Source organism: Sylvia atricapilla, chromosome 6 (assembly GCF_009819655.1).
Source record: "Sylvia atricapilla isolate bSylAtr1 chromosome 6, bSylAtr1.pri, whole genome shotgun sequence".
NCBI lineage: Eukaryota > Metazoa > Chordata > Aves > Passeriformes > Sylviidae > Sylvia > Sylvia atricapilla.
Genome location: NC_089145.1, coordinates 44,811,450 through 44,838,328, shown reverse-complemented (window position 1 = coordinate 44,838,328; position 26,879 = coordinate 44,811,450). Strand labels below are relative to the sequence as shown.

Below are 26,879 nucleotides of genomic sequence, written 5' to 3'. Positions count from 1 at the left end.
GACCACCCCTCAGCAGCATGTAGCCATGGGCTTACAGCTCCCTTGACCCTGACTTCAAGACAATTGAACCATCCACAGGTGTTAACAGCCAAACGTGCAGTAAACCACTTTCCCAGAGACTCTGCTTGCTCCAGTGTGGCACTGGTTTGTACTGGGATCACCAAGCAGATCCTATTGATTATACATACAGCACAAACGCAGCTGGAGTTCAGGATCCAGAGCGGCAATGCACATGGGCAGAACAGTTTTATTTCAGTGTGAACAAATGAGTCAGTAACACAGCTCAATTCTTAACACTTTTATTCTTACAGTTCTAGGTTTGAACTGTACATGCAGAGTTGCATAAGTCACAATAGAGATTTACAGTGGATTCTATTCTATGGTAGAGTGCAATCCAGAATCCTTGAACAGTATAAAAAACAACTTTAAACATCAAGACCTTGTTAGGAGCAGAAGGATTAAAGCTTCCCCAAAAGATTCAGCTCTCCTGGATACCTAGTTACTAGGTACTGTATGTTAGACACTTAGGAGTTGAAGAGCTGTGGAACACTAAACAAACTTGAACACCCTGATGTCTTCCCATCTTCGTTACTTCTTTCCACATTTCTGGCAATTAAGAATAAGTCAAAAACCCTGCCACCTGCAACCAGCTAATACAGACAAAACTAACTCCTTACTTGCCTGTTTAGGGTTGTACAGTGTTAAAGAAAATATTCCCTCAATGGCATTTGTATCTCACATCAGCTGAAAAAGCAATGTAACAAAAATAAAGGTATAACATCTTTGAAAATAAATATAAAGAGGGAATGCAGACAAAGTGTCAAAGATTTTTTTTTTTGGCAGGTAACATTCATAATATACAAAATATAACTTATTCATATTAGCCAAGGAAACATTCATGAGTTCCTGTAAACTGGTTTAATCCACCTCCTCCATGCGTGATGTGTCATCATCTCCTTCAAGAGGCGGCATCTCCTCAGTGACTGCTGGACTGGCTTCTTCTGCAGCAGTGTCATCTTCATCAATGCCTGTGCAGGAAACACACCCCGTTAAAACTGACTCAGCTCAAACCTTTCATCTCCCCAGCACTTCAACCACCTGAGGGGTTCATTTTCCAGGAAACACCACCACCCAAGCAGGACCAAGACAACACACCCCGAGTTCACTGGAGCCAGGACAGATTTGGAAACTTACCCAGCCCAAGTTTGATCATTCTATAAATGCGGTTGGCATGTGTCTGAGGGTCTTCTAAGCTGAAGCCAGAGGACAGGAGTGCTGTCTCGTACAGCAGGATGACAAGATCCTTCACAGACTTGTCATTCTTATCAGCCTCTGCTTTCTGCCTCAGTGTTTCAATGATGGAATGATCAGGATTAATCTCCAGGTGTTTCTTTGCCGCCATGTATCCCATTGTGGAGTTGTCCCTCAATGCCTGAGCTTTCATAATTCTCTCCATGTTGGCAGTCCAGCCATATGTACTTGTTACAATACAGCATGGAGAAGTAACTAAACGATTGGACACAACAACCTGCAGAGGGAATACAAAGCACAAGTTTGCAATTTAAGCATTTCAGAAAGTACAACTGATTTACCCCAAATTAGTATTAGATTGCACTTTTACACACAGGTGAACCAAGTACTACTTTTTACCTTTTCTACTTTCTTTTCAAGGATATCTTTCATTATCTTGCAAAGATTTTCAAACTTTGCTTTCTTCTCCTCCTGTTTCTTTTTCTCTTCCTCATCTTCTGGAAGCTCCAAACCCTCTTTTGTTACAGAAACCAGGGTCTTGCCTTCAAACTCCTTCAGCTGCTGCACACAGTATTCATCAATAGGCTCAATCATGTAGATCACTTCCAGCCCATGCTTGCGGAGACGCTCCACGAAAGCAGAGTTGGCCACCTGATCCTTTGTTTCACCTACAACAAACACCACCACAGATGAGCCTCAGCACTAACAGCAGCCTGCTCAGGCTCTGCAGAGCCTATGCAACAGCTGTGGTGCTTCATGTCCCAACCACAGGGAAAACTAAAGGGGCACTGACAGCCCAAAGACACTCAAGCTGCTTAAACTGACACTCCAGCACCTAACACTCTTTAACTGATTTGAAGCCAATTTGCATTTCCTGGGATCCCAGCTAAAAAACACTTCCCATTCCTGCCAAGCAAGGAAACCCTGGAACAGCATTTATGAATCTCCCTGAAGGTAAACCTACGTAACGGTGTGGCATTTTGAATGTCAGCTCCCAACTCACCAGTAATGTAGTAGACATGTTTCTGGTTTTCCTTCATCCGAGTGCAGTAATCCTTCAGGGAAACCATTTCATCACCAGATGCAGATGTGTAGTACCTCAGCAGTTCTGAGAGCTTCTTGCGGTTCTGCGAGTCCTCATGGATGCCAAGCTACAAAAAAGTACAGAGAAAAATGACTGAATGATTCCTCCAGGTAAACACTGAACTGTGCTACTTTAGAAGCTGCAACAATCTCCAACTTCAAGTATCAGCACTGTTCAACATAAAGACTACAAACCTTGATGTTCTTGGAGAACTGCTCATAGAACTTCTTGTAGTTCTCCTTGTCTTCAGCCAGCTCGGTGAAAAGTTCCAAGCACTTCTTCACCAAGTTCTTCCGGATCACTTTCAGGATCTTGCTTTGCTGCAGCATCTCACGAGAAATATTCAGAGGTAGATCCTCAGAGTCCACCACACCCCTCATGAAATCTGCAAAAAGACACAGTCACCTTTGTTAGTACCAAACAAGTATTACCAGTCACTCTACCTCCTACAGGTGGGTCTGGTCATTAGAAATTATGAATTTGTTTCTATAAAACTCAAAAAAACTTGAACTAAAATCAGTATTTTTAACTGCTCACTAACTGTTTCAGAACTAAAACCATCCCCCCCCCCCCTTCCAAATTTCTTTACCTACAAAACAAAACTACAGAACAGCTAAGCAGTTTTAACTTTTTTAGGGAACACTTTCTCCAGAATTATACTCACTCAGATATTCAGGGATCAGTTCCTCACAGTTGTCCATGATGAAAACCCTGCGCACATACAGTTTGATATTGTTCTTCTTCTTCCTGTTTTCAAACAGATCAAAGGGTGCACGCCGTGGGACAAACAGGAGAGCCCTGAATTCCAGCTGCCCTTCCACAGAGAAGTGCTAGAAGAAAGCAAGATGACAGTTTTAGTCCATTTGCACAGTTCCACTGTGATAACCACTTAACAGCTCTTCAAATGCAGAACGCAAACTGTGACCAGAGATCAGATTAACAGAGCAGCTGAGACACTGGTCAGGATCAAGCACTCTCCTCAGATAGACACACTGAATTGGAGTTAAGTTATGAGGTCAGCAGACCAATTCAAAACACATTCAGTTCCTTATACAGCATACTGAGGTTTAGAAAGCAAATATGTTCTTATTGTACTTCCCACCACCAAACTAAAGGCACAAAACCTTTCCAATGACAAATTACAAACCTAATTAGTTTTTGTATTTATATGCAACCTGGTTTTAAATTTAATTAGACATTGTAACTCAACTATGAACTGGGAAGGCACCTGCACTTCCTGAACACAGGTTTGATGCGGATTATAAACACCAAAGCACAATGGATCACAGCTCAGCAGCATGTTAAACAACCTTCTGGCTTCCACACTGTATATTGTAGTTCGTGTATCTACACATACAACAGCTGCAGTTGTGTATCCAGAGAAGAACTTACTTTGACAGCCAGGTGGTCTTCCCAGTCATTGGTCAGACTCTTGTAGAATTCTCCATATTCCTCATTAGTTATGTCATCTGGGTTCCTGGTCCAAATGGGCTTGGTCTTGTTGAGCTCTTCCTGATCAATGTACTTCTCCTTAATCTTCTTCTTCTTCTTCTTGTCTCCATCCTTCTTCTCTTCTTCTTCATCAGAACCAACATCCTCAATCTCTGGTTTATCTTCTGTCTTTTCCTCCTTGTCTTCTTTTTCCTCTTCCTTTTCCTCAGCCTCATCATCACTCACCTCCTTATCACGCTCCTTCTCAACCTACAAAACAGCAACAGGACACAAATTACAAAACCTGTAAATTTACAAAGTAACCATTCTAAGGTACCCCCTGCACCCTCACAAAGTCAGAAAATTTCACTAACCTAGTGTCAGGATTTCCCCCCTACAGTCCAAAGACTCTCATTATGGGAGCTGACACAAGTGGTGGTGTCTCCACATGCCATGAGCTTAAGCCTTATTTTTCAGTTTCATTACACTGAATGACTTGTAACAGTACACCTAGATTCATTAATGCATTGGAAACAGAAACCATTGGCTTGGGAAACTTTTTTTTTTTTTTTACACCTAATCCCATGAAATACAATTTTAAGTAACAGAACTGCACTTTCCCAGAGCTTCCTCCATGCAACATCTGGAAGAACTGAAACAAACCAAGTAAAGATTGACTGCTCCTTCTTACATGAACTCTCACATATGGAAGTGGCAACACTTATGTAGCATTTCAAGTAAGGTACGTACAAAGAGTGTAATCGGGTAGCCAATGAACTGAGAATGCTTCTTCACAATCTCCTTGATTCGCCGCTCTTCCAGGTATTCAGTCTGATCCTCTTTAAGATGCAGGATGACTTTTGTTCCACGGCCCAGAGGTTCACCTGCAATGGAGTTCACATTTTACTTCGCTGCAGCAGGGCAAACTTAATTATTATCTCCTTAATAACACACTGCTCTATCAGCCATTTTTTCACCACTAGGAAAATGAAGCTTTTGCATATAACAACAGCCTAGGTTACACTTTCTCAAGTTTACTGTACTCTGCATGTATCTCAAACGAGCTCCAGAAAATATTTACAACCCTGTTTAGAATCTTTAAGGACTCTGAATACTGAGCTGTTGAAATCTTACACGTATTTCCCCATGAAAGCTCTATGCACCATATACCCAGGCATTCCATATGCATTAAATTATGCTACCTGAAATGCCAAGGTATGACCAGGACCTGTGCCTACTGTGTCACATTACTTGTATTAATTCCTTTCATCTTGTTTCTTTTCCAAGGCAGACTATGTATCACTTGTAAACATCTCTAAAAGGCATCACTGAGCAGGAACACTGAACACTCACCATTATCCAGTCTGACAGTGAAGGACCCTCCAGCTGAGGACTCCCAAGCATACTGCTCATCATCGTTGTGCTTGGTGATCACTGTCACCTTTTCAGCAACCAGGTAGGCAGAGTAGAAGCCCACACCGAACTGCCCAATCATGGAGATATCAGCCCCTGCCTGCAGGGCCTCCATGAAAGCCTTGGTGCCAGACTTGGCAATGGTACCAAGGTTGTTGACCAGGTCGGCTTTGGTCATCCCAATGCCAGTATCCACAATGGTGAGAGTGCGATCATGCTTGTTTGGAATCAGGTTAATTTTCAGCTCTTTTCCAGAATCCAGCTTGCTTGGGTCAGTCAAGCTTTCATACCTAATCTTATCCAGAGCCTGTAAAAGAAGAGACAGCCTTTAACATTCCCTGACTACTCCTAAAAAAGTTTCACTGATTGCCAGAATTAACCAGACTAGTTTTGGTACTTACATCTGAGGAATTGGAGATCAGCTCACGGAGGAAAATTTCCTTATTGGAGTAGAAAGTGTTGATGATCAGAGACATCAACTGAGCAATCTCAGCCTGAAAGGCAAAGGTCTCCACCTCCTCCTCCATTGGTTGGTCCTGAGTTTGCACAGCTTCCGGCATCTGTGAAGGAAGAGGGAGAAATTGAAATTCCATCCAACAGGTTACCTAACACATCCTTCTGCAGGCAGTGACAAAGGCATTCTGAGATCAAGTTTCTTAACCACGTGGTTTCAGCACCAGAGGTACACACACACACGCATTAAAAAGCCCTACCCAGATCCTATTTCCAAGCCAGTAACCATCAAAAATTTTAAGCCATGCAGAAAGCACATAACAGGACTTTTAACTCCAGGCTTGCTTTACACTCAATTTACCGTGCAGCACTTAGGATAAGACAAGACTTATCCCCTCTCCTCCCTTAATTTACAGATTGATATGGGACCCTTATTCTCCCTTTTCACCGAAGTACCTGAAGCCTTTATTTGCGTTGTTTCTCTTTTATTCACATACCCCGATTACTTCGCATACACAGCTACCACCTCCAGCAGCAAACACTACACAGAGTTCTCACTTATGTACCAACACTGCTCACTCGGACCAGTTTCTCTGGACAAATATTCACCCTGATAAAATACTCGTCCTTAACCGAGTGCCTGCTGCGCGTTTGCCCCCTACTGCAGGAGCGAACCCTCAGGGGCGGAGGCTTTGGCCCGGGAGGGATTTGCCCAGCCACTCGCCCGCGTTACCGGCGGCAGAGGGGCGGGCGCGGTCCCGGCGCTGGGCGCGGTCCCGGCCATCCCCGCGGGGCCGCGCCGGCTCCCCCCGCCCGCGCCGGGAGCGCGCCCCCGAGCGGGAGCGGCCGCGCAGCGCCCCCTGGCGGCGCCCGCCGGCAGCGCGAGACCTTCTAGAAACTGCCAGAGCCTTCCCTGCCCCCCGCCCCGCCCCCCGCCCGCGCATCCCCCGCCCCCCAAACGCTGCGGTGCCGAGCGGCCCCCGAGCCCGCTCCTGCCCTCGCTTCCTTGCCCCCGCTCCTTCACGCCGCTTTTTCCCCATCCCCCTTTCTACATTCCGCTTTCCTCCCGCTCCTTCCTTTCTGCCGCCCCTACTCTTTCCCCTCTCGCTCCCTTCCCTCCTGGCACTCTGCTCCTTTCCTCTGGCCCCCATTCCTTCTCCCCCCACTACTCCGTTCGTTCTCCCTCTGCCACCTATTTCTTCCCCCATCGTGGCCGCTCCTTTTTCTCCTACTCCCGACTCCTCTCCTCCCACCTTTTCCCTCTCGCCCCCGCCGCGCTCCCGGTCCGGCGCTCCCCCCCCCGCAGCTCCTCCATCTTGCACTCTCATGGCTGTGTGCCCATTCATTGAGAGCGGATCTCCCCAGCCCCCGATAGCTCCGCACCGACGCGTGCTCGGGCCAGCCGCACGCAGCCCTCCCGCGGGCGCTGCAGCGGCACCCGGGACACGAACAGCCTTCCCTGGCCGCCACCTACGGCCCCGCTCCGCTACCATACCGGAGCCCCCCCAACGAACTGCTCCGCTTCCCACCCCCGCCGCCATTCTTACAAGGACACAATTTTACTAAACTGCGTTCAGAATAATCACCATTGCTCTCCCTTTCACCTATACCCGAACTATAAACCCCGATCACCTTTCCCAGGATCTAAAGAAGCACGCAGGGAAGCACGACCTGCGCCACGCGGCTCCTGCCGCACACCCCACCCCCACCCCCCACGCAACTCCGAACACGAGCCCCGCTCCCCCAACCACCAAGCCCCAGGATTCGGTCAGAAAACACTCCCTGCGCCGATCCACCGCCGGCTACCGCTCACCTTTGCAAAGGGAAGGGGCGCTGCTCTCCTCGCTGACGGTATGACACAGCTCTCCCGTCCGCTATAACCTCACTAGTGCGCGCTCCCCACAGCCCGCCCGATTTATATACGGCGGGATCCGCCTCCTTCCAGAACCATCGGGAACCTTCACTGCCGGCGCGGGGGGGCGCGGGGAGGGGGCCGCGAGGCGGGGGCGGAACAGGCCGGCCGAGGGGCGGGGCCGTGCCTCTCGCAGCCAATCGCAGCCGTCCGCGACAGGCGCCGCGGGGCTGGCGGCTGAATGGGCGCGAGCGCGCGCGCTCCCTTGCCCCGCCCCGCTGCGCCCCCAGCCATTGGCTCGAGCGGCCACGCAGGGGAGCGGGGAGCGGGAAGGAGGCGGGCTCATGCGCGGGGGCCGCGCGGGCCGGCCATGAAGGGGCGGCGCCCGGGGCTGTTGCTCGGTGCCGGATGACGTCATTCGCTGCCGAGCCCCGCTCCGAACGTCCTAGAAGGGGGCGGGGCCAGGGTCTCTTCACGCGCCCCCCCAGTCCTTCATCTTTCCCCCGCCCCCGCGGAGCGACAGGGAACGGCCTGGAAAACTCGGGGTGTCCCCCCCCCCCCTCTTCCGGGAGTGGCCTAGGGTTGGGGTCACCCTCTCTCTCCGTGCTGAACCCCCTCTCTGCTGCTTAGCCGGTGCGCCGGCCTGCGGCTGTGCCGGAGTGTAGGGGTGCGGGAGTGTGAGGGGGCGGGGGTGCAGGCGTGCGGGATGCAGGCGTGTGGGAGTTCAGGTGTGTGAGGGAGCGGGATGCAAGGGTGCAGGTGTGCAGGGTGTAGGTGTGCGGGAATGAGTGAGGGGTGCAGGTGTGCGAGTGTGCCGGCGTGTGGCTGTGCAGGTGTGCGGCGGTGCGGAAATGAAGGTGCGCGGGCACGCAGGTGTACTTGTGCGAGCTTAAGGATTTAAGTTACTTAAGGACTTTAGATGTGTGGCTGTGCAGGAGTGCAGGTGTGCAGAGGCGCAGCGGCGCGGGATGGGCGGGTGGAGGTGTGTGGCTCTGCAGATGCAGGCAGCACTGCCGGTGTGCAGCTGTACGGCTGCTGCCATCCCCTCGGGTGGGACGAGGGGCTGCGGAGGGCGGCACCGCTGCCCTTGCTCTGCTCGCCGGGCGGGATCCGGCCGCGCTGCCGGGCGTAGCCGAGTGAATCACAGCTTAGCCACGCTGTGGTAACGCGTTTCGCCTGCTCAGGGGAAACAACACCGGTTCTCACGCGGCAGGTATAAGTCTGGGAGTTAACAAAATTCTGCCTCTAGGTCTGTGCACTTCCACGGGGTAAAGAGAGCCATGGGATCGAATCCAAGCGGCTCAGCAGACCTACATAGCTATGCAGTTACTTAAGGATTTAAGTGCTAATAGTAGACATGAGGCGTAGGCCAGTGCTGTTGGGTTTGTAACAGCCCAAAGCCTGAAACCCGCTGGGATTCTCAGCCTGAACGTGGCCTTTGCCAGTTCATCTGGGAAATCTCGGTTGATGTTCAAAGGGCACCGCAAGAGACACCTTTATACATATATTTACACATCCTGCATAAAGGCTTTGATATGTACACATCTCATTATACCCAGCAGCTCTGTGATTGCAGCATTTAGCAGGTGGTTATTTTTATATCCTGAATGACCTGATTGGGTGCAGGGAGTTAAATGCAGATCTTCTGCATCTCAGGAGAATGATCTGCATCCCATGTGTTCCAGACCAGACTTCTAAAACTTTCTTCTTGGAACTGATCCACTTTCAAGGATATAAATACCAAGAGAAACTACATGTTAAAATTGTGCACTGATGTAAGCATGAATCGAGACAAATCTTGCTCTAAAGAATGGCTATTTATTTGAGGAATAAAAATAATTCATTTCAGTTGCAACTTCTTTCCATTTTCTTTTAGCTCTTAGATCTGTCCCAGACTTCTATCCAGTTCAACATTTGTCTGACTTTGGGGAATTGAAGTAGAAGTTGCCTAAGCTGCCCTTCTCCAAGCTGAGCATCTGAACTAGACTGGCTAGAATGAATTAGATATTCCAGTACTTAGATCCATTAATGCATTTAGTCAAAAATCCTCATGCTGGACTTAGTGTCCTTTGCATTGGTTATCCTGCAGTTTTAACCCAGACAAGCAAATCTGATAAAATTGGGTTCCACTGGCTTGATTTTGTTATAGCATTATGTTTTCATGGAGTTTTCAGCATTCTGACAAGAAGATACTTTAAGTACACAAGTAAAACATGTAGGAACACCAAGGAATTAAAATTACAGCTTGTCTTGCTGTAGTTTCTGCAGTATCTGGATCAGTACGTGCATCAGTGCAATGTCTAAAAGGACTTTGGCCTCTAAATCCTGGTGCTCCAGCTCTGACCCAAGCAATTGGCCAAAATACATGATCCTGCACGTTATTTTAATTAGGTGGAAAAATTAACTGTGGTGTCAACAACGTAAAAGGGTGTACAGATGAGCTGCTTCTCAGCCCACAGGAGAAATCAGACCGTGAGGGTGAGGTTATTTGCTCATCGTTCTAAGCCACTGAGAGAGCTGGATTTCAGCCAACACTCAGCCTCCAAAGTTCTGCACTTATGTCTGGGTCACCTTCTTGATACTTACTTTGGCTGGTTGTTTTCTGTACTCTGTTCAAGTCTGATTTTGAGGTGCTTCTCAATGCATTTCTCTTCCTTTCTCTCAAACATATATGCCTGTACAAAATAATGTGCGCCAAAATGCTTTCTTGAGTACAACAAGTTCCTTTCTTTGCACAGTGACTGTGATTTCAGTGATCAGCAGTGACAGCTGCTTTGGTTGTCTGCTTCCATAAAGCAGCCTAGTGGCTCTTTATCACTGTCCTAATAAAGTGTGGCACTTACACTCAGGCATAATAATGTAACTTTCATTTTTTTCTTAGATTAAAAAACAGTTGTGGTATAAATTTTGTATGATGTGCCCCTCTCATGTTCAGATTCCATTGACTGAAATGCTTTCTAACATATATTTGAATCCAAGTATCTTCTGTACTTCAGAGAAGGGCTTAAGTATTGCAATATATGAAAATCTGTCCATGTATTTTATCAGGCAATATCCTACTAAATTTGCTTGTGTGCTCTCCTTTTGAGCTGTCCAGAATTTTAAGAATGCCACTTTCATAAAAATATTCAAGATGTTTAAGAAAGTATTTTCCTTTCTACTCTCTCAATTTATGTGGGTCAAATTATTCAGACTTAGGGATGTATGCCATTTCAAGCATGTGAAGAGCTGTGGAAGGTTTTGCATATGTCTGCAGGATCACATGCCTTTATACTCTCTAATCTCCAGTCACATCTTTTTTTTTCTCTTTTGTGGTTGTGTTATTCATCTCTCAAAAGAGAGAACTGATTTATTTTGTCCAAGTTGTTTGACAAGTGCACTGGAAGAGTGTAATCTCATACCAAACCATTTAAGTTTTCCCAACTCTTCTTAATACAAGTTCCTCTGTGCTTGTGTAAAACACATATTTTCTTCGTGACTTGTCAATAACCTGTGTTCTTTTTGTTCTGTTATGCAGTGAGGGCTAGCAAATATAGACACTTTGTTCCTATGGTTACTCTATTTTAACTATCCCAGTTTTGTATTACTTCACTTTTAGACAAGGGGAAAGAAAAAAAAAAAGACTGGTTCCAAACTTGGTTCATGTCAGAGTTAATTTTGGAGGAGATTCTGAGCGAGATAGATCCATTTTTTGGTGAAGAGATTGTGCTGATTTTCGTTTGGGTAGAGTTAATTTTCTTCACAGCAGCCAGCATGGAGTTATATTTTGAATTTGTGCTGAAAACAGTGTTGATAATTCAGAGATGTTTTTATTATCGGTGAGCAGCGTTGTTTGGACATCATCAAGGCCTTTTCTGCTCCTCACACTGACACCCAGCAAGGAGGCTGGGGGGGCACAAGGAGCAGTGAGGGGACACAGGTGGGACAGCTGATCCCAGCTGACCAACAGGACACTCCTCACCAGAAAGCCTCTGTTGTGCATTTCCTGGTTTCCTAAGCATTAGTCCCATACTTGTTCTCTGTATACATTTCCATCCTAATAGAATCTTTAATTACACAATTTCATAGAACTCCTTGCTGTGTGAAAGTTACAATATTTAAAAAGAACAAAGTAAAAGTCAGCTGAGAGGAAGTTCTTTAACGTTCAAAGTGTTGAAATGACACCTATGAAAACTGGGGTTTATTCTTAATCAAAGGCTTTTTCTGTGTTGCTGAAGAAGATTTTTTTTGGGTTTTATAAGCCACAAAGAAATTAAGAAACATTTGCATAGAGAATTTGAATTCCAGCATTTAATGTAATTTCTGAGTGTTTGGTGTTGTAGCCTTAATGGTTTTATAGCATTGCTTTAAAATTAGTTTTGAGTTCTGAGACAGTTTTGCCATGTTATCTCAGTGCTTCAGGGTTGACTGAAGGAAAATATAACAGCAGCAACTGAAACTGCTTAACAGTAGATTTCAGAAGAATGATGTAAGTAGAGGGATGTGGTAATATATGTATAGTTTGCTTTAACATATGGAATTATGCATGTAAAATCTGTGTTATCATAATGAAATGTAAAGCTGGGAATGGATATCTGTCTGAGCAAAGCTTCATATTTTCTTAAAACTATTTCTCAGGCTCTCTTTTGTGCTTGCTCATTGCTTGCTGGAAGCTAAAGTGATCATAAGATCTGCAGGTCACAAAAAAGGTGATTCATACTAGAAATAGGATCGATAGTCACTTAGAAGAAATATTTTTCTGGTCAAGAAGCTACTTAAGAGGCAAAGAACAAAATCGATCTCATAAAATGTAGTTGTAATGTAGAACTGCAGGTGGCAGCAATAATTGCATGGACCATAGGCTCTGTGTACACATTCTATTTTCCTAGAAGTTTATAGTTCTTTAAGTATTTGTCAGGGACTGTGAAAACTGTCAGTCGTTTCTCTCAGAAGGAATTCTAAAAGGGCTTACTGTTGAATAAGAATGTATTTGTTATTGAAAAAGTTGACAATTCCACTACAAACAAATGTAAATTCTAATTTGTATTATGTATATAGTATATCACATATATAATGTATTTATGTAGATATGTAAAGTTCAGCTGCATAGGAAAGCTGAGAGAATGAGCATGGAAAGGCCTGGATTCAGAGGACATTAATAATGTCCCAGAATATTTGTTCAGTCTTATCATAAAATACTTTCTGTTTGTTACAAAATTAATGGGTTAACTTTATAACAACTCGTATTTGATATTTTATCTTTTTCCTCGTCTTAATATTCCCTTGTGACTGGAACATAACATATTTTCTTTATAGTTTTTTACCTTATGTTTTACACTTCCTCAGCATAAATGCATAATTAGATACTCCTTAGCTGAAATTACATGTACAAATCAAGCATCCTACCTGTGCCAGTTGAGCTGTACAAGACACTGTCTTAAACCAAGTTAAAAGCTTTTCTTGCACCCTGTGGTTCTGCTCCTTGTTGTAAGAGCATTGTAAGATGACTGTGGTACCTCTTTGTGGAAATGTGTGCTGTCTCTGTCTAGCATGAGACAAAAAAAAAAGCCCAAAAAAACAGGACATACAGTTACATGGCTTGGAGAGTGACAGGAGAATGTCATGCCCAGCAGAGCTCCCTTAAATCAGGAACAGTTACATAAAAATGTTGGAGGGAGAACAAGAGGTATGGTGGCAGCTATAACTTTTATTATCCATAGTTAAGAGCTTTGTTCTATTCATAGGCATAAGTTTCCATGGATCCTAATTCGGAAGGACAAGCCCTTGGAGAAAAAGTCCTTCCAGACAGCAGAAGGTTTGACTAAAAAGTCCCTATACAAACAAAACCGTGGACTTCCCATGAAGATGTTAAAAACAATAGTGAAGATAAAGTTACATGGTTAGAAAATGACTTAGTAGAGCCCCAGTATCAGCAAGCATGGAAATAAACCTGACACTTTTTTTTCCTGTACATACTGAAGTTCTAGAGTTGACTTCAGTAACAGTAAGGGTTGGGGGTTTAGTCCCTATAACAGCTGAGCACTGTTGCATATTTACTATCAAGTGTAGGTATGTATGGAGCACTTACATAACTTATGTTGTGTGCCTGGTAGATCTGGAGGTAAAACTTTCCTTCAAGCCACCTTCTAAATATTGGATACTGTTGGTAATTATGTCACAAAGCACAAGTTCTGTACTTCACTCACATTCTTGATATAATAGTATCAATTTTGCAAATTACTGATTACAGATGACTTTTCAGAGTTGAGTTAGGTGATTATGACATTGAAAGGAAAGTTGATAGTAGCAAATAAATTTTCAATTCATCTTAAATAGGGGCACAGAAGGTAAGTTCTAGTCCTGGGTTTTAAGCAGATAAGAAAGGTCACATATTTTTGCATTAGAAAGATTTTATATAAAGCAGATATGTTTAGGATCAAGTTGCTCTGGTCACTTCAGCAAAAGGAAGAAGAATTATTGCTGGAAAGGCCTTCATAGTCCAGAAACACTTCCAAAGCACCTACTTCTTTATAAGCAGATTTCCTAGAAATAAAGAGAAAAAAACTCTTCATAGACAGGTTTACCTTAGAAATCAGGAGGAAAGAGAGAGCAATCTGGTGTGGAGATCACACTTTCAGATTTAGTTGTGAATGGAACTTTAGTTGTGTAAAGAGCTGAGAAAGTAGGTTTTAAGCAGTGATAGCTGGAGTCACGGTGAACTAGGTTGAAGAAAATCAATTACGCTTTTTTATTGAGGATACCGAGTATGCAATAACCTCAATCATTCCACTTTAAAGAGGGCACAGAAATGGAAAGAATTGAAGAACCTTGCAGAACAACTGCTTAAATTGGTGCTAATCTGATAAACTTGATTCTAGAAAGAATTTGCATGGAGGAATTTTAGTTATTTAGTAAGTCTGAATTATAACTCAAAAGTAGCTCTGGTATCACTAGCCAAGTTACCTTGGATCTGACCTATATGAAAGGAATTCTGTGAAAGAGATTTGTAAGAAGCCTTGGCTAAGGCTGACTCTTGTCACTCCTTCAAAGAAGTGTCCAGGCAGAGCACCTCACAGTCCAGAGAACTGCTTACAAACTTGCTGTCTTCTTTCCTCCTGAAGGTCAAGGAAAACTTGGAAATTATTTATTATGTCACCTTCATAATTGTGCTGTGCTGCAATATCTGTGAAAAAATATTTTAAGTCAGCTGTTCAGAATTCAGTATATGCTGTGTGCTATTCTATGAGTCTGCTACACACCTAGAGGTTTCAAATTTCATCATGAAGCATGTTTCAACAAAGGTCTTAGTAGTCATAGGAATTTTAAAAATCTGCAATCAGGATCTACATTTTTCAGGACGGAAGATTGCAAGCATTTGAAATGGATGTCAATGGGGTAGATTTTTCTAGTATTTTAAACAGGATATGGTCCTTAATTTGACACTCTATACTTGTAAAAAAAAAAAAGGCAAGAAATTTATTTAAATTTGTCCATATATTTGCGGTAGACCCTTTTTTTTTTTTTCGTATTCCAGACAGTACTCCCATTTTATTAGCAAGATATTGATGGGATAAAAAACAAGGTACTAAAATTATGGAGTGCTTTCAGATAATCACAGATTAAGCCTTTACAGCTATCTGTGATGAACGCTCTGCTTAGGCACAGTTTAATGTTATTTTCTTGCTGTGTCAGACAGATCAAAAGATTTATTTCTTATGAAGAACCAGGAGATCTCTGAATCCCAGCTTCCTCTCCACAGAAGAATGCCGTAAAAATAGAATAGTAGCAGTAAGATATTCTGATTAAAGCTGACTGTGAGTAGGTACTTTGAAAAATTTTGTCAAGAGCTGTGTAAGTACTTGATTAATCATTACAAATTTATCTGTGGGCTACAGGAACCAGGCATAGTGAATTAGAGGGGAAAATCATCTCTTTCAAGGAGATGCTTCCTGCCATACTGAGGCAAATCTTCTGATGTAACTTGGCTCCTTATGCTGAAATCCTGCTTTGCAGTCAGCTGAGCCAAGGGTATTCTTAGCCAGTTAATATGCAGGTCAGTATAATGCAGCTGCTCTGCTCTGGGAAAGTAGGACAGACCACAGTTACTAGAAATCACCAGGTTATTTCCTAACCAGAGGGGTGCTGGTTAACACTTGCCAGGAGATACCTCTGCCTTTTCCCCCCACATCACTGACAAAACAAAACAAAACAAGAACGGGTCTTTCAGCACTGTGGGAGTTGCAACGACTCTTGTGATTGACAAACTTAAAACTGTTTCAGATGCTGACAGCCCAGAATTTCTTCATCTCTGCTTTATTTGGATGGGATATATCTGGAAGAGTGAAAGTACTTTTGTTTTGTCAAATTCAAGTTACTTTTTAAATGTCTAGTGCTTAAAATAAAAGTAGCAAGTTCACTCTAACCACTCAAACTCTTTATTATAAAGCAAAACTATAAAAAAAATGACAGAATGCGTTTTCTGTTTCTTGTTTTGGCTGTCCTTCAGTAGATCTACAAAGCTAAGTTGCAGGAAGGGGCATCAAAGGACTGGGACAGTAAAAGAAGGGATTTTTCGGCTTTCTTTCCGCAGGGCATAGCTGCTCTTTCTAATGACTTACCTAAAACTGTGGTTCCTCAGACCATTTGTTCAAAATGAAATATCTCTCTTGGCTGTGGTTCCACAGAACTTTTCAAGTTTGTTTCATCTGACAGAAATACAGTTATGAATTTATACTAAAAATAACCATGATGGCTTGGCTTCCTTCTCTTTCGTAGTTCAAGACAGAAAATTACATGAGGGGCATTCTTTTCTAGAAACCTCTGCAAGTCACATTCCTATTATATTATTTAATTTGCATGTTATTTCCATTTTGATTAACTTCCCTGCATGTCCTTGGGTTTGTATGAATAAACATAATTACAGGTCATATGAGATGTATTTCCAACTCTGCTTTGCAGTTTTGTAGAATTAATTCATTAAATAATACTGATGCACCTGGCATTCTAAGTACCTTTCTAAATTGCCTTCTGCTCATCTGTTCTTTTGAAAGCAGAGCCATAGTAAGTCTGGCTTAAAATCCAGAATTACTAGTTAGTCACTGCCAACCAGACCTCTTTCAGAAGCATATCTAAATATATCAGGAGACTTCTTTGGCCCCAAAAGCAGAGCTTTAGTATTTATCAATATAAAATGCATAATCAGAGTTTATTGCTTCACCTGCGTAATTATGATCTTCAGCTACAGCATGTCTTTTCATTGCCAAGTAGTCGAGATTTTAACAAAAGTATGAACTGTGTCTTACTAAAGTCACTAAGATAAATGTTATCTTTATAAGATCTCTTCTGGCTGGTGAATGAGAAGCTCAGCATCTAGACTGGTACATTGTATAACTACATCGGCAGTACTCTTTCAGAGCTCATTAGGAAAGCAACCCAAGAAATTATCACACAATAAAGAGTCCTTCTTGCAAAAGTTAATTCCGGCAGTACAGAGACATCTAAGTTAATGTTGTGCTGGTAGCATCTGGGAATGATGCAAGGACATTAGGTATGCAACTAGTGTTTCAAAGCATGTACAATTAGCATCTCAAACAAGGCACTTACAAAGAGTGTAATTGGATAGCTGATGAATTGAGAATGCTTCTTCACAATTTCTTTGATTTGCCTTTTTCCCAAGTATTCTCTTTGGTCTTCCTTCAGATATAGGATAATCTTTGTTTTACAGTCATGTGGTTCCCCATGAAGGAAATATGTGAGTTTGAATGACAGCACAAATAGCATCCTTCTTCTGAAATGAAGAGTTAATACAATAGCAATAAATTCTTAATCATCACTGACTACCTGATAATGCTGAGCTGGTGTTCTGTACTTGTTCTATGCTCCAACAAATGCAATAACTAAAGTAATTATATCGTTTCAATGTGTATTTCCCCCAGCTTTCAAAGCCCTCATGAAGCACAGCAATAGAACATATGAACTGCAAGAGGGAGTCTATAATGCAGAAATTCACTACGTTTGACCTTTCTCTTTAAATGTTGGTTAATCATTTCATACTAGAAATGAAATTCAGCAGTGGTGCTGTATTGTGTGATGCACATTCATTCTCTGCTGCGCAAAGTTCAGTCAGTGATTGTTACCCAGCCAGGCAAATTTGCTGCCAAAGGTAGAGATCCTATTCCATCAGACTGTGCACCTGTGCTCCCACTCTGTTCTGCAGAGTGTTCACTTGACTCTCACCAGCCATGAGACAGAGAACAGCGAATTCTGTTGACAAACATTTACCAATGACAGCGAGAAGCCTGGAATGAAGGTTACTCTCCTACTGCCTGTCTTTGCTTTGTGGCCACGGTCACATTTGCAGCCAGGGAGTCAAAGAAGCTGACCCCAACCTGACCATGCCCAGAGACACCAGCACAAGCTACGTTTCTATAGAAGCTCTTCTGCTGGACCTCACCGTAGTCATGGTATCAGCTTTGGTCATCCTGTGCCTGAATCCGTGATGGGCAGAATGTAGCTGAGCTTGTCAGGCCCATCATTCCCAGAATCCAGCTTCTTAGGATCAGGCACAGTCTGAAGTCTCATTCTGTCCAGGGATCACAACAGAAGGCTTGAGCGTTCTCAGGGTTACAGTCAAGAATCCAGGCAGTGTTTTACTGGCTGAGTCACATTAATAGCCAGATTACTTGCAACCAATGATTTGCTAACTGCCTCTCTCAGAAAGTTTTTCTTGCTGGAATAGAAAGTGATGATGAGCAGTTATTTCAGGCTGGAGGGCAAGAGTCCTCTTCATCCATGGGCTGATCTTCAGTTTGCACAGACTCAGTGTTAACAAGGATATACAGAGTTGAAACCTCACTGCATGTGCACCCACACATATACTTGACAGGGGCACATATGTTTTTAAACTGAAAAAATACAAATAATTTGTCTTGAGAGCATAGGACAGAGAAATTTAATTATTGTTTCAGATTCCTCATTAATAGTCTGGTATACATTTCAGAGTTTTTCCTTTTCCCTGATTTCTTGCTTAAGATTAAGATAACATAGGATGAATAATTGTTTAATCAAGAGGAAATGCAAAGGCTTTTTAATATAGTCATGTTAGACTGTAGTATAAAGTAAGAAAAAAAATCATCACAGGATTTGATTTATTATCACAAATGAATTTTGCTTGTGCATTCTGAGACATCCCAGAGATAAAATTTTGCAGTTATGACAAAATAACAAACACAAGATTTTCACTCTCCTTTAACTGAAACACTGCCTCAACAGGAATACTCTGAGGTAACTCTTTAATTTTAAAAACAAGCTTGAAAGTTCTCTGGGGAATGAGAGATATTGGCTTAGTTGGTATAATGATGAAACTAACACATATTTGTTTGTAGTCCCTTCAAGTCATAATAACACTGCAAGGAAACACATTTTATTGAAGGAACATGTTATAGTATAAAGTCTCTTCTCTTGATTATTTAACAGAAACCAAGTCTGAAACCACCCAAAGATGCAGACTTCCTCCTTAAGATAGACTATTATTTGCTGTTCCCATTTAAGTTATGCTTAAACAACCCCCTTTATTCACTTCTCATAAAAAAAAAGACCACAAGGCCCTTGTGTCTGGCTACTGGCTGTTTTTATTTTGCCCCAATTCTCTCCTGTCACAGCTGTGGGAAGGAAAGGAGACAAGAAACAGAATAAATTATAATTTAAACTGACTAGAAATACTATGATGAGATTATATTTGAATTTTCCGAAGGGAAGTGATGGAAAGAAACATACTGTAGCCACATTTCAGCTTACATTAGAAGAGCAACTAATCTTCATCAGCTAAGTCTGGGAGTAAAAGAATCATTGCCATCATTCATCTTTCTACAGATTTAATGTAGGTAACCTTCAAGCCACCAAAAAAAAAAAAAAAAAAAAAAAAAAATCAGCCCATCCCTTGGTTTAGACATGCAGCAGGAGAAGGAGAGTAGAAAGAAACTGAACAAGACTCCTTAGGCATGGAGCAAGTCAAGGCAGCAGTGGAGAGTGTCTTGTTCTGACCTACCATATATCAAATGCTGACAGGGCTGGCTAACCCATGTACTAGAGGAAAGCAGTCTCCTCGTTTGTTTAGGAACTAACATCATCAGCCTGCACTTCCAAAGAGTTTTATAAAAATTTCTTTTTACAGAAGGTAAGTTAAATGCTTCCTACTCGAAACAGTGTTGATTCATACTGATACTGCACAAAAATAAGTGATAATGCTGGAGTGTTTGAGGTTGGGAGGAACCTCTGGAGGACACCTCATGTCTTTCTGCTCAAGCAGGGCCACCTGGAGCAGGCTGGCAATTACTGTGTCCACTAACAGCTGCTCTGAAACGAGCTAATCGTGGGTGACATCCCTTTGCAATTACAGAAAGTGGGCCGCAGCCCTCCCAGAAAAACGCTGAAAGGTAAAGTCTCTGTAGGAGCAGCTGGTTCAGCCCAGGCACACGTTGTTTCGGCTCAGCAAGGAACAGCAGCAAGGGTCCGAAAGGGAAGATTTCTTGTGGACGAGAGTGACTCAAGTGCACTGATGGGCTGTGCCTGTTTCCGGATGCAAATGAAGAAAGAAACGCCCTGACTGGTGAGATTAATCCATTGAAGCAAAAGAGAACCTTATGAACCATGGTACTGCCGTGCTAATGAGGATTCTTCCTTGGCGTTTGTGCTGTTGCTGCAGTGGGCAAAGGGAGGAATACGGGGGTCTCCCTGCAAGCCCTGCCACCCACCTAAGAGGTGGGACCTGAGATTGTAGCATCAGGTCTGTCCAGTTTGCAATGCTGTTAGAACTCACCAGATGGGGCTAATACAGCAAATATAAATATTCTCTATAGGAGTCATCTTGAGCAAATGTATAGAGATGGGTAGAGAGAGCAATATATATTTGTGTATATGGCACAAGAGTTTAAACCTTATAAAAGTTGGTTGGTTTCCTTTTTTTAAGTAAACCCCTTCAATGAGTCCATTATTTTTAACAGATACTTTGTTACATTCATTTTCCATGAATCATATGTTTAACTATTCAACCATTCTCTCCCACCCCACAAACCAATAGTTGTCTCAGGAAATTTGTAGGTTGAATCAGGCTTGCTTATTTTTAATCCTCACTTTTGTCAAATCACTGAATCAGGAAGTTAGTATTTGAAAATTGAAAGTAATTGCCTGTGAAAGAGGACAGACTGGTGCTCTCTGTATTTTACTGTGCCTATGAGGAGCAATTCTATCATTTTTACTACTGAAAATGAGGAAAATACATGAAGATTTAGTACGCATATACATGTATTTTAGCTTGTTATGCCTACTCATGAAAAGAAAAATTACAGTGAACAAACAGACTTCAGATGGGTTTTAGCTCAACCAACAGGGCAGCTATTGGAAAATGACATAAATCTTGTTATAGCTAGCACTCAGCCTTAGAAAGATGGAGGGTAAAGACAAGGAATGTCACAGGAATGTGCATACTTGATTACATGATTACTGATATGGTTGTTACATAAGAACAATATTGTATGAGCTGCATAACAATGATAGTTTCAGGTAAACCAGAAAAGCAGGGACCCAGGAGTCTGCTCAGGCAATCTTCTAAATCACACTTTTCTTTAGTAATACCATCCCTTACTTTATGTACTCAGCAAAAGAAAGGGAGGAAAGAGAAACTGAGCAAGTCTCATTAGGCACAGATAAAGTCAGACTTCCATTTAGACAGGCACTTAGGCCGCTGGAAGCCTGAGTGATGATAAATTTTTTATGATGAATTAAATTTTGTGTGTGATGAAATTATAAGGTACATATGGTAATGATGTAAGAATACATGTCATAATAACGAATATTTCTCCTTAGGCAGCCTGTCTTGTAGATGAAAAAAACCCAATCATAAAAAAACTACCCCACTTTGATGGTAAGTTTTATCTGAAAGGTTACACATAATCTTCCTATAAATGAATAAGTTCTGAACACCAGATGGATGGCAAAGCCTTGTGAATTTAACTTACACCCTTCTTGACTTGCAAATGAAAATCAGTGACCACATGACCATAATGAAGCCAGCACATAATGATGACCAGAATGGAGCCAGCCCATAATTCAGGGAAATAAGCTCTCCTTTCTTTAGATGTGCAATGATTCAATGAGCACTGAATGAACAACCAGTGCTGTGCAGTATCCAGAGCTCCCATGCTTCAGTGAGCTTATGGAAAAACTCATAAAAATTCCCATTAGATGATCATTTATCTAAAGCATCAATGCTTCATCTAAAACAATTTGGAGACAGTCATTCCAGCCATGGAAATGAAATTATGCTTGTGACACTGATGGAGAATCTCCCCCTATGACTGGACAGAAAGCAGATAGCCATGCTTTTTCTGAAGCTCTCTGCAACCTTTCTGATGTGAGAAAGGTGATAAAGGAATGAAGAGTGTGCTAACAAGTTTTCAGTTCCTCTTTGAGTAGTACACCAAAGCAACAGAGAAAGATCTTACCATCAGCTAGATGACCTGGGGGAGACTGAGACTTAAGATATACATGCATATACCTGTCTTAAGTGAAAAATGTTCAGAGATTCCTGAATCTGATCACCTTTAAAACTCAGCCACTTTTTTTTTTTTTTTTTTTTTTTTTTTAATGCTTCCCTTTCCTTGACTGTTAAAGTCTGTCCTTTCCAAGAACACCTTTCTCAGCTTTCCTTATTTTCTTGTTCTGCTTAGGGACTCCTAAATCACACACTGGCAACCACTTTTCTTTCAGGGATGACTGCTAACTCTGTTGCTCACACCAAATGCAGGTTGCTTGGCTGACCTGCAAGACCCATCAATAACCAACCACGCATTATTGTAACTCAATAACCACAAGCTTCCCAATGAAAACCAGCTGAGTGAAATAGCCAGTTCTGATGAGAGAGAAAATAATTTTGAAACACATATTTGCTGAATCTATTGTTTCTTGAATTACAAACATGCAAGGATCTATTGCAGACCACATTTTAGGAGTGTTCTTAGCTTTCTCGATGGTGCTGCATTCTCACACTACAACACTGTCTAGAAATTCCAGTTTTGGGAGAAGCTGAGTTGCTGCTGCTGGCCAACAATCAGGCCCTATTTATTTACAGGTTGTCATTCCTCAGCTGATTACAGCAGTACTGTATATATGGATAATATGTCTTCCCTATTTAGGGAGTTTTGAGAAGCACAAAATGCTGGAGCACAGCTTAGAAACACAAGTTATTTGTAGGTATATCAAGCCAATCTCTCCGACTTTCCATAGAATTTAAATTAAATTCAATATCTCAGTCTTATCTTCAGAGAACATAATTTCCAGGACAACTACAGCCCCAAGATAATAACTGTTGTTGACAGAACAGCACCCCTGGCTATGGAGGCAAGGTACTCTTTTCAGGAGACAACTCACAGTGACCTGATTGCAAACAGCAGAGTGAAGTTTTCCACAGACACAACAGCGTTCACTCATCATCCTATCCCAGCTACAAAGCAGACTCATTTTACCTTGCCTCCTTCAATACAAACACCTGTTTTTAAGAGTACCCATTTGTTTCCCAGTAATTAACCCCCCCACTATGAAAACAAAATGTTTCACATGCTCTTGCTCCTCTTGTGGAGGGATACAGGTATAAACAACATGTAATGTGTTCCAGGAGAGCACAACCTTCTGAGTAACACCCTTTCACTTCGTAATACATAATGCATTACCTCATGTATTTAATGTTAAATGTATGCAGTGGTTGAGAAGAGATTCCTAATGCAAATAAGGTGCTATGAAACTATGCCAGAAACAATAATTTGTCATGATGAAAGCAAGTTAAATGTACTTTAAAGACCATGTAAGTACTTGGAAATATATTTCCAACACTGCCATCCTTTTTCTTCTCCCCATATTACATGGAACCTGCACGCCATCCTCTCACCAGCACCAACCTTTTGCCTAGTTCAGATGTGTTCCTTACGTGTCTGTGTACCTCTGTTAGTAACTCACACACACTCAAAAGTTGCTAAAATTTTACACAGTGCAGAGCTTTTGACTCCCTGGACTCCTAAGCCAGGCACATTAAATGCCTAAATTGTTTTGGGCATTAGAAGTCCCAGAAAGACTTGACAGACCTGCTATAGCTGACAGACAGTGCAGACATTTCTGCAGCATAATCTGCAGGCAGTGCATGCTGGAATAGATAGTTTGGCTGATGGAGTATGGGTGTAATCACCTTCCTTTTTTTTTTTTTTCTTTTTTTTTTTTTTTTGTCTCAGGAAAGCTGGTAAAAGCTAATACCAGTTGTTGTACTTTCTGGGAAGTAACAGATGGCATTCAAATTCAAGCATAGCAAAGTTTTGTTCATAACTGTATTTGCATTGCAGGTTCTTCATGTCCAGTAAAAGCACTATTAATATTACATTCTCAAAAGTTGCAGAATCAATTTATGCCCTGCTTAAAGCAATCTCAAAGGACCACATTTTATTACTGTTAGGGAATTTTGCTCATGTCTGTTTTCCAATTTGCCAAAACAATTTGCAAAAAGTAAAGCCGCAACGCAGCAGTGATTGCAACTGACTTCAGTTTATTGGTTGTGTGGCGCATACAAAACAACTCATCTGGGATGTCCTCATGGGATCATTTCAGAACTATCATCCTTGGTTAGCTTGAAACAGAAGAATTGTCAAGTGGTACAGGGAATTTTTTCATAGGACTTATCTCTGTAATCTCTTTTTCTCCTAGTATTTGATGAGCATTGTTGATGGAGCTGTACAATAGTGTTCTTGTGACTTGCAGCTGTGTTTTTCAAATGAATATTTTTCTTGGATTCTCCGTGGAATCTCTCAGCAGCTTTTATTGATGTTTCTTGTAAATGTTAAACACTACATCAATTCTTTGACTTTCTGCACCACCATGTACTGCTGATAACCAGGTACTTGTTAACTTTGTTTATTCTTTGAATCACACTCATTCCATCAGTGACAGATGGCCTGCTGTGGTTTCAGTATGATTTGCATTCCACTCAGTCCTTCTACCAAAGTTGCCTGCTTTCTTCTTCAAAGTGATCTATCCAGTGTTGTCAGTGGGTAATGAATAAGACATACTCAGTATGCCTGCTTGGAGCAACACTTTTTTTAAAAAAAAATTTTGTTGGTTTTACATCCTTATCTGTTTGAAATATTACTATTTAGTAATATTGTTGTTCCTGCTCTTCTTTGGTGACTGAAAATTTTCTTTTTCTCTGGAAGCCCATTAATGAAATTTCTTTATGAAACAATCACTCTTAAGATGATTTTTAAAAAATTGCTTACCTACTTTATCTGCTTTTAGGAGGTCATCAATACCATCTGGCAGGACTGGCTGATAAGCTGACAAGATGTATTGGCCATTATTGATTTGCTTTATCTTAAGAATTTCAAGCAAGTCTTCAATATCTGACATTTTAGAAGTCTAATTATCTGTACTTGTTCAGATATTCACTCAGGTACATACCCTGTTCTGGAGATCTTTGGCTGTTTTGTGGCTCTTAGCTATCTTTTACTAATGTTTTGGTAGTCAGCAGCAAGACAGTATTCAGCTACAAACAAAATCTCTTTGAACTAAATTGACTTGAAACTAAATCCCTTTAACCCCCTGCAGTCTGGAAGACTGAGTGGACTTCTTCAGCTCAGCTGATCTAGTGGAAAGAAGGAAGGTCCTGCTGTCTGTTCCCTTAAGAAGTCAGTGTTTTTAATTTAACTATATTTATTTGTAAGGAGTTTAACTCTCTATCCATTTACCTTTCAGAAACGGCTCCTCATGAGGTCAGGAGAGCAATGTGGCTGGTACAGGAAGGAATAGCAGCATAGACATAGTCCAGAAAGAAGAGAGTAGGACAATGCCTTTGGTAGTGGTTACATTAGAGCCACACAGCTACAGCAGGAAAATACACCTTGAAAGAGTGTTTTATACTGTTAACATAAGATGATCAAATTCTGTGTTGCTTATCTTCCCCTACTCACACATTCCCAACTCCTTCCTTATTTTGGCTCCAGCAGTTCTGTGGTGAGTTGAATCAACCTGGTTGCTGATCAACACTTTGCCTCCCTGAGAACTCATAATTTCTGTGCGTGTGTTAATTTTCAGGTGGATCTGACTCACCTTGGTTGCATGATTACTAGAACTGATGCAAGGCAGGTAATGGAAATACCTGTAGAGGAGGGGCCAAACCGTTTTTTTCACAGCTGGAGATCAGTCTTAGATCAGTTTGAGTCAGTCATGAGGCTGTAGCCAGACAAACTCTTAAAGCTGAAACTGCTGTCAGAAGAAACAGTGCTGCCTCCCTGCCCAGTGAATACAACCCTTCCCAACCCTGTGCCACCTCCTTCTGATATTGATCTGGTTCACCATGCAACACAGCTGGCTGTATGGCTGCAGGATGATCAGAACAATGAGGTGAGTGATCTGATAACCAGTTTTACAGGTTTGCACCTCAGGCCAACTCCCAGGCCTGGCTCTGCCTGCAGCAGGTTGGAGGCTGGTGCAGAGCTGAAGGGATGGAAGTACCATCTCCATCAGGGACAGCCTGAGCTTGGCATGAAGTGTCAAAGTACAGTGCACACCTGGATTTTCTGTTCCTAAACTGACAGACTCTCACAGCAGGAATCTCATCAGGCTTCCAGGCACTGGCAAGTGCCCTGTGGGCAAAGCTGGCCGGGGCCATGGCAAAGGAGCCAATGAGATGACCAGGGCTGTGATGCCTCACTGTGATGTGAGTGGGGGCTCTGACCTGGGGGCCATTGCCCCAAAACCTGCACTGCACATGGACACCTCCTGGCTCTGATCTGGCACTTCCAGCAACAGGGACCACTCCATCCCATGCTGTGCTGGCACAGATGCCCACATCCGTAGATGGCAGGTCCCTGTGGGCACACAAAGTCCCTGCTTGTGACCGCCTCCTCCCCCTCTCTCCCATCTCCCAGAGCAGTTGCCCCGTGGAGCCACCATGTTGGGTTGACCGTGCTGAGGCCACATCGGCAGTGCTGTGTCCAGTTCTGGGCTCTGCAGCAAGAGAGAGACGTGGAACTCCTGGACTGGGAGCAGTGGAGAGGTACAAAAATGACTGAAGGACTGGAGCATCTCTCTTATGAGGAAAGGCTGATAGAGCTGGACCTGTTCCGTCTTGAGGAAAGCTGACTGAGAGGGGACCTCATCAATGTCTATAAATATCTAAAGGAGGGGTGTCAGAGGATGGAGCCAGGCTCCTCTCGGTGGTGCCACAGGCAGAAACTGATGCACAGGAAGTTCCACCCGATCATGAGGAAGACCTTCTTTACTGTGGAGAGACCACGCACTGGAACAGATTTTTCCAGTCCCGCTGACTGGAGACATGCCGGAGCGCCCCGGGTGCAGTTCTGCGCTGTGGGATGACCCCCT

The 26,879-nt window shown here is 42.7% G+C and overlaps 1 protein-coding gene across 1 annotated transcript; it reads right to left on the bottom strand.

Moving 5' to 3' along the window:
* Positions 1-283: 283 nt before the first annotated feature.
* Positions 284-7,568, bottom strand: HSP90AA1 (heat shock protein 90 alpha family class A member 1). The gene is made up of 11 exons (XM_066321780.1): positions 7,446-7,568; positions 5,581-5,739; positions 5,120-5,486; positions 4,517-4,650; positions 3,728-4,036; positions 3,000-3,165; positions 2,530-2,720; positions 2,255-2,402; positions 1,651-1,919; positions 1,195-1,528; positions 284-1,028 (listed from the first exon to the last, which is right to left on the bottom strand). The coding sequence occupies exons 2-11, from the start codon at positions 5,737-5,739 to the stop codon at positions 919-921; spliced, it is 2,187 nt and encodes a 728-aa protein (XP_066177877.1). The 5' UTR covers positions 7,446-7,568; the 3' UTR covers positions 284-918.
* Between the last annotated feature and the right edge of the window lie 19,311 nt (positions 7,569-26,879).

Excerpts from the sequence above, each read along its gene's own strand:
- HSP90AA1 (XM_066321780.1), bottom strand. The coding sequence starts at position 5,739 with ATGCCGGAAGCTGTGCAAACTCAGGACCAACCAATGGAGGAGGAGGTG. Across the intron at positions 5,487-5,580 it reads TGATCTCCAATTCCTCAGAT|GCTCTGGATAAGATTAGGTA; the intron begins GTAAGTACCAAA and ends CTTCTTTTACAG. Across the intron at positions 1,920-2,254 it reads ACATGTCTACTACATTACTG|GTGAAACAAAGGATCAGGTG; the intron begins GTGAGTTGGGAG and ends TGTTTGTTGTAG.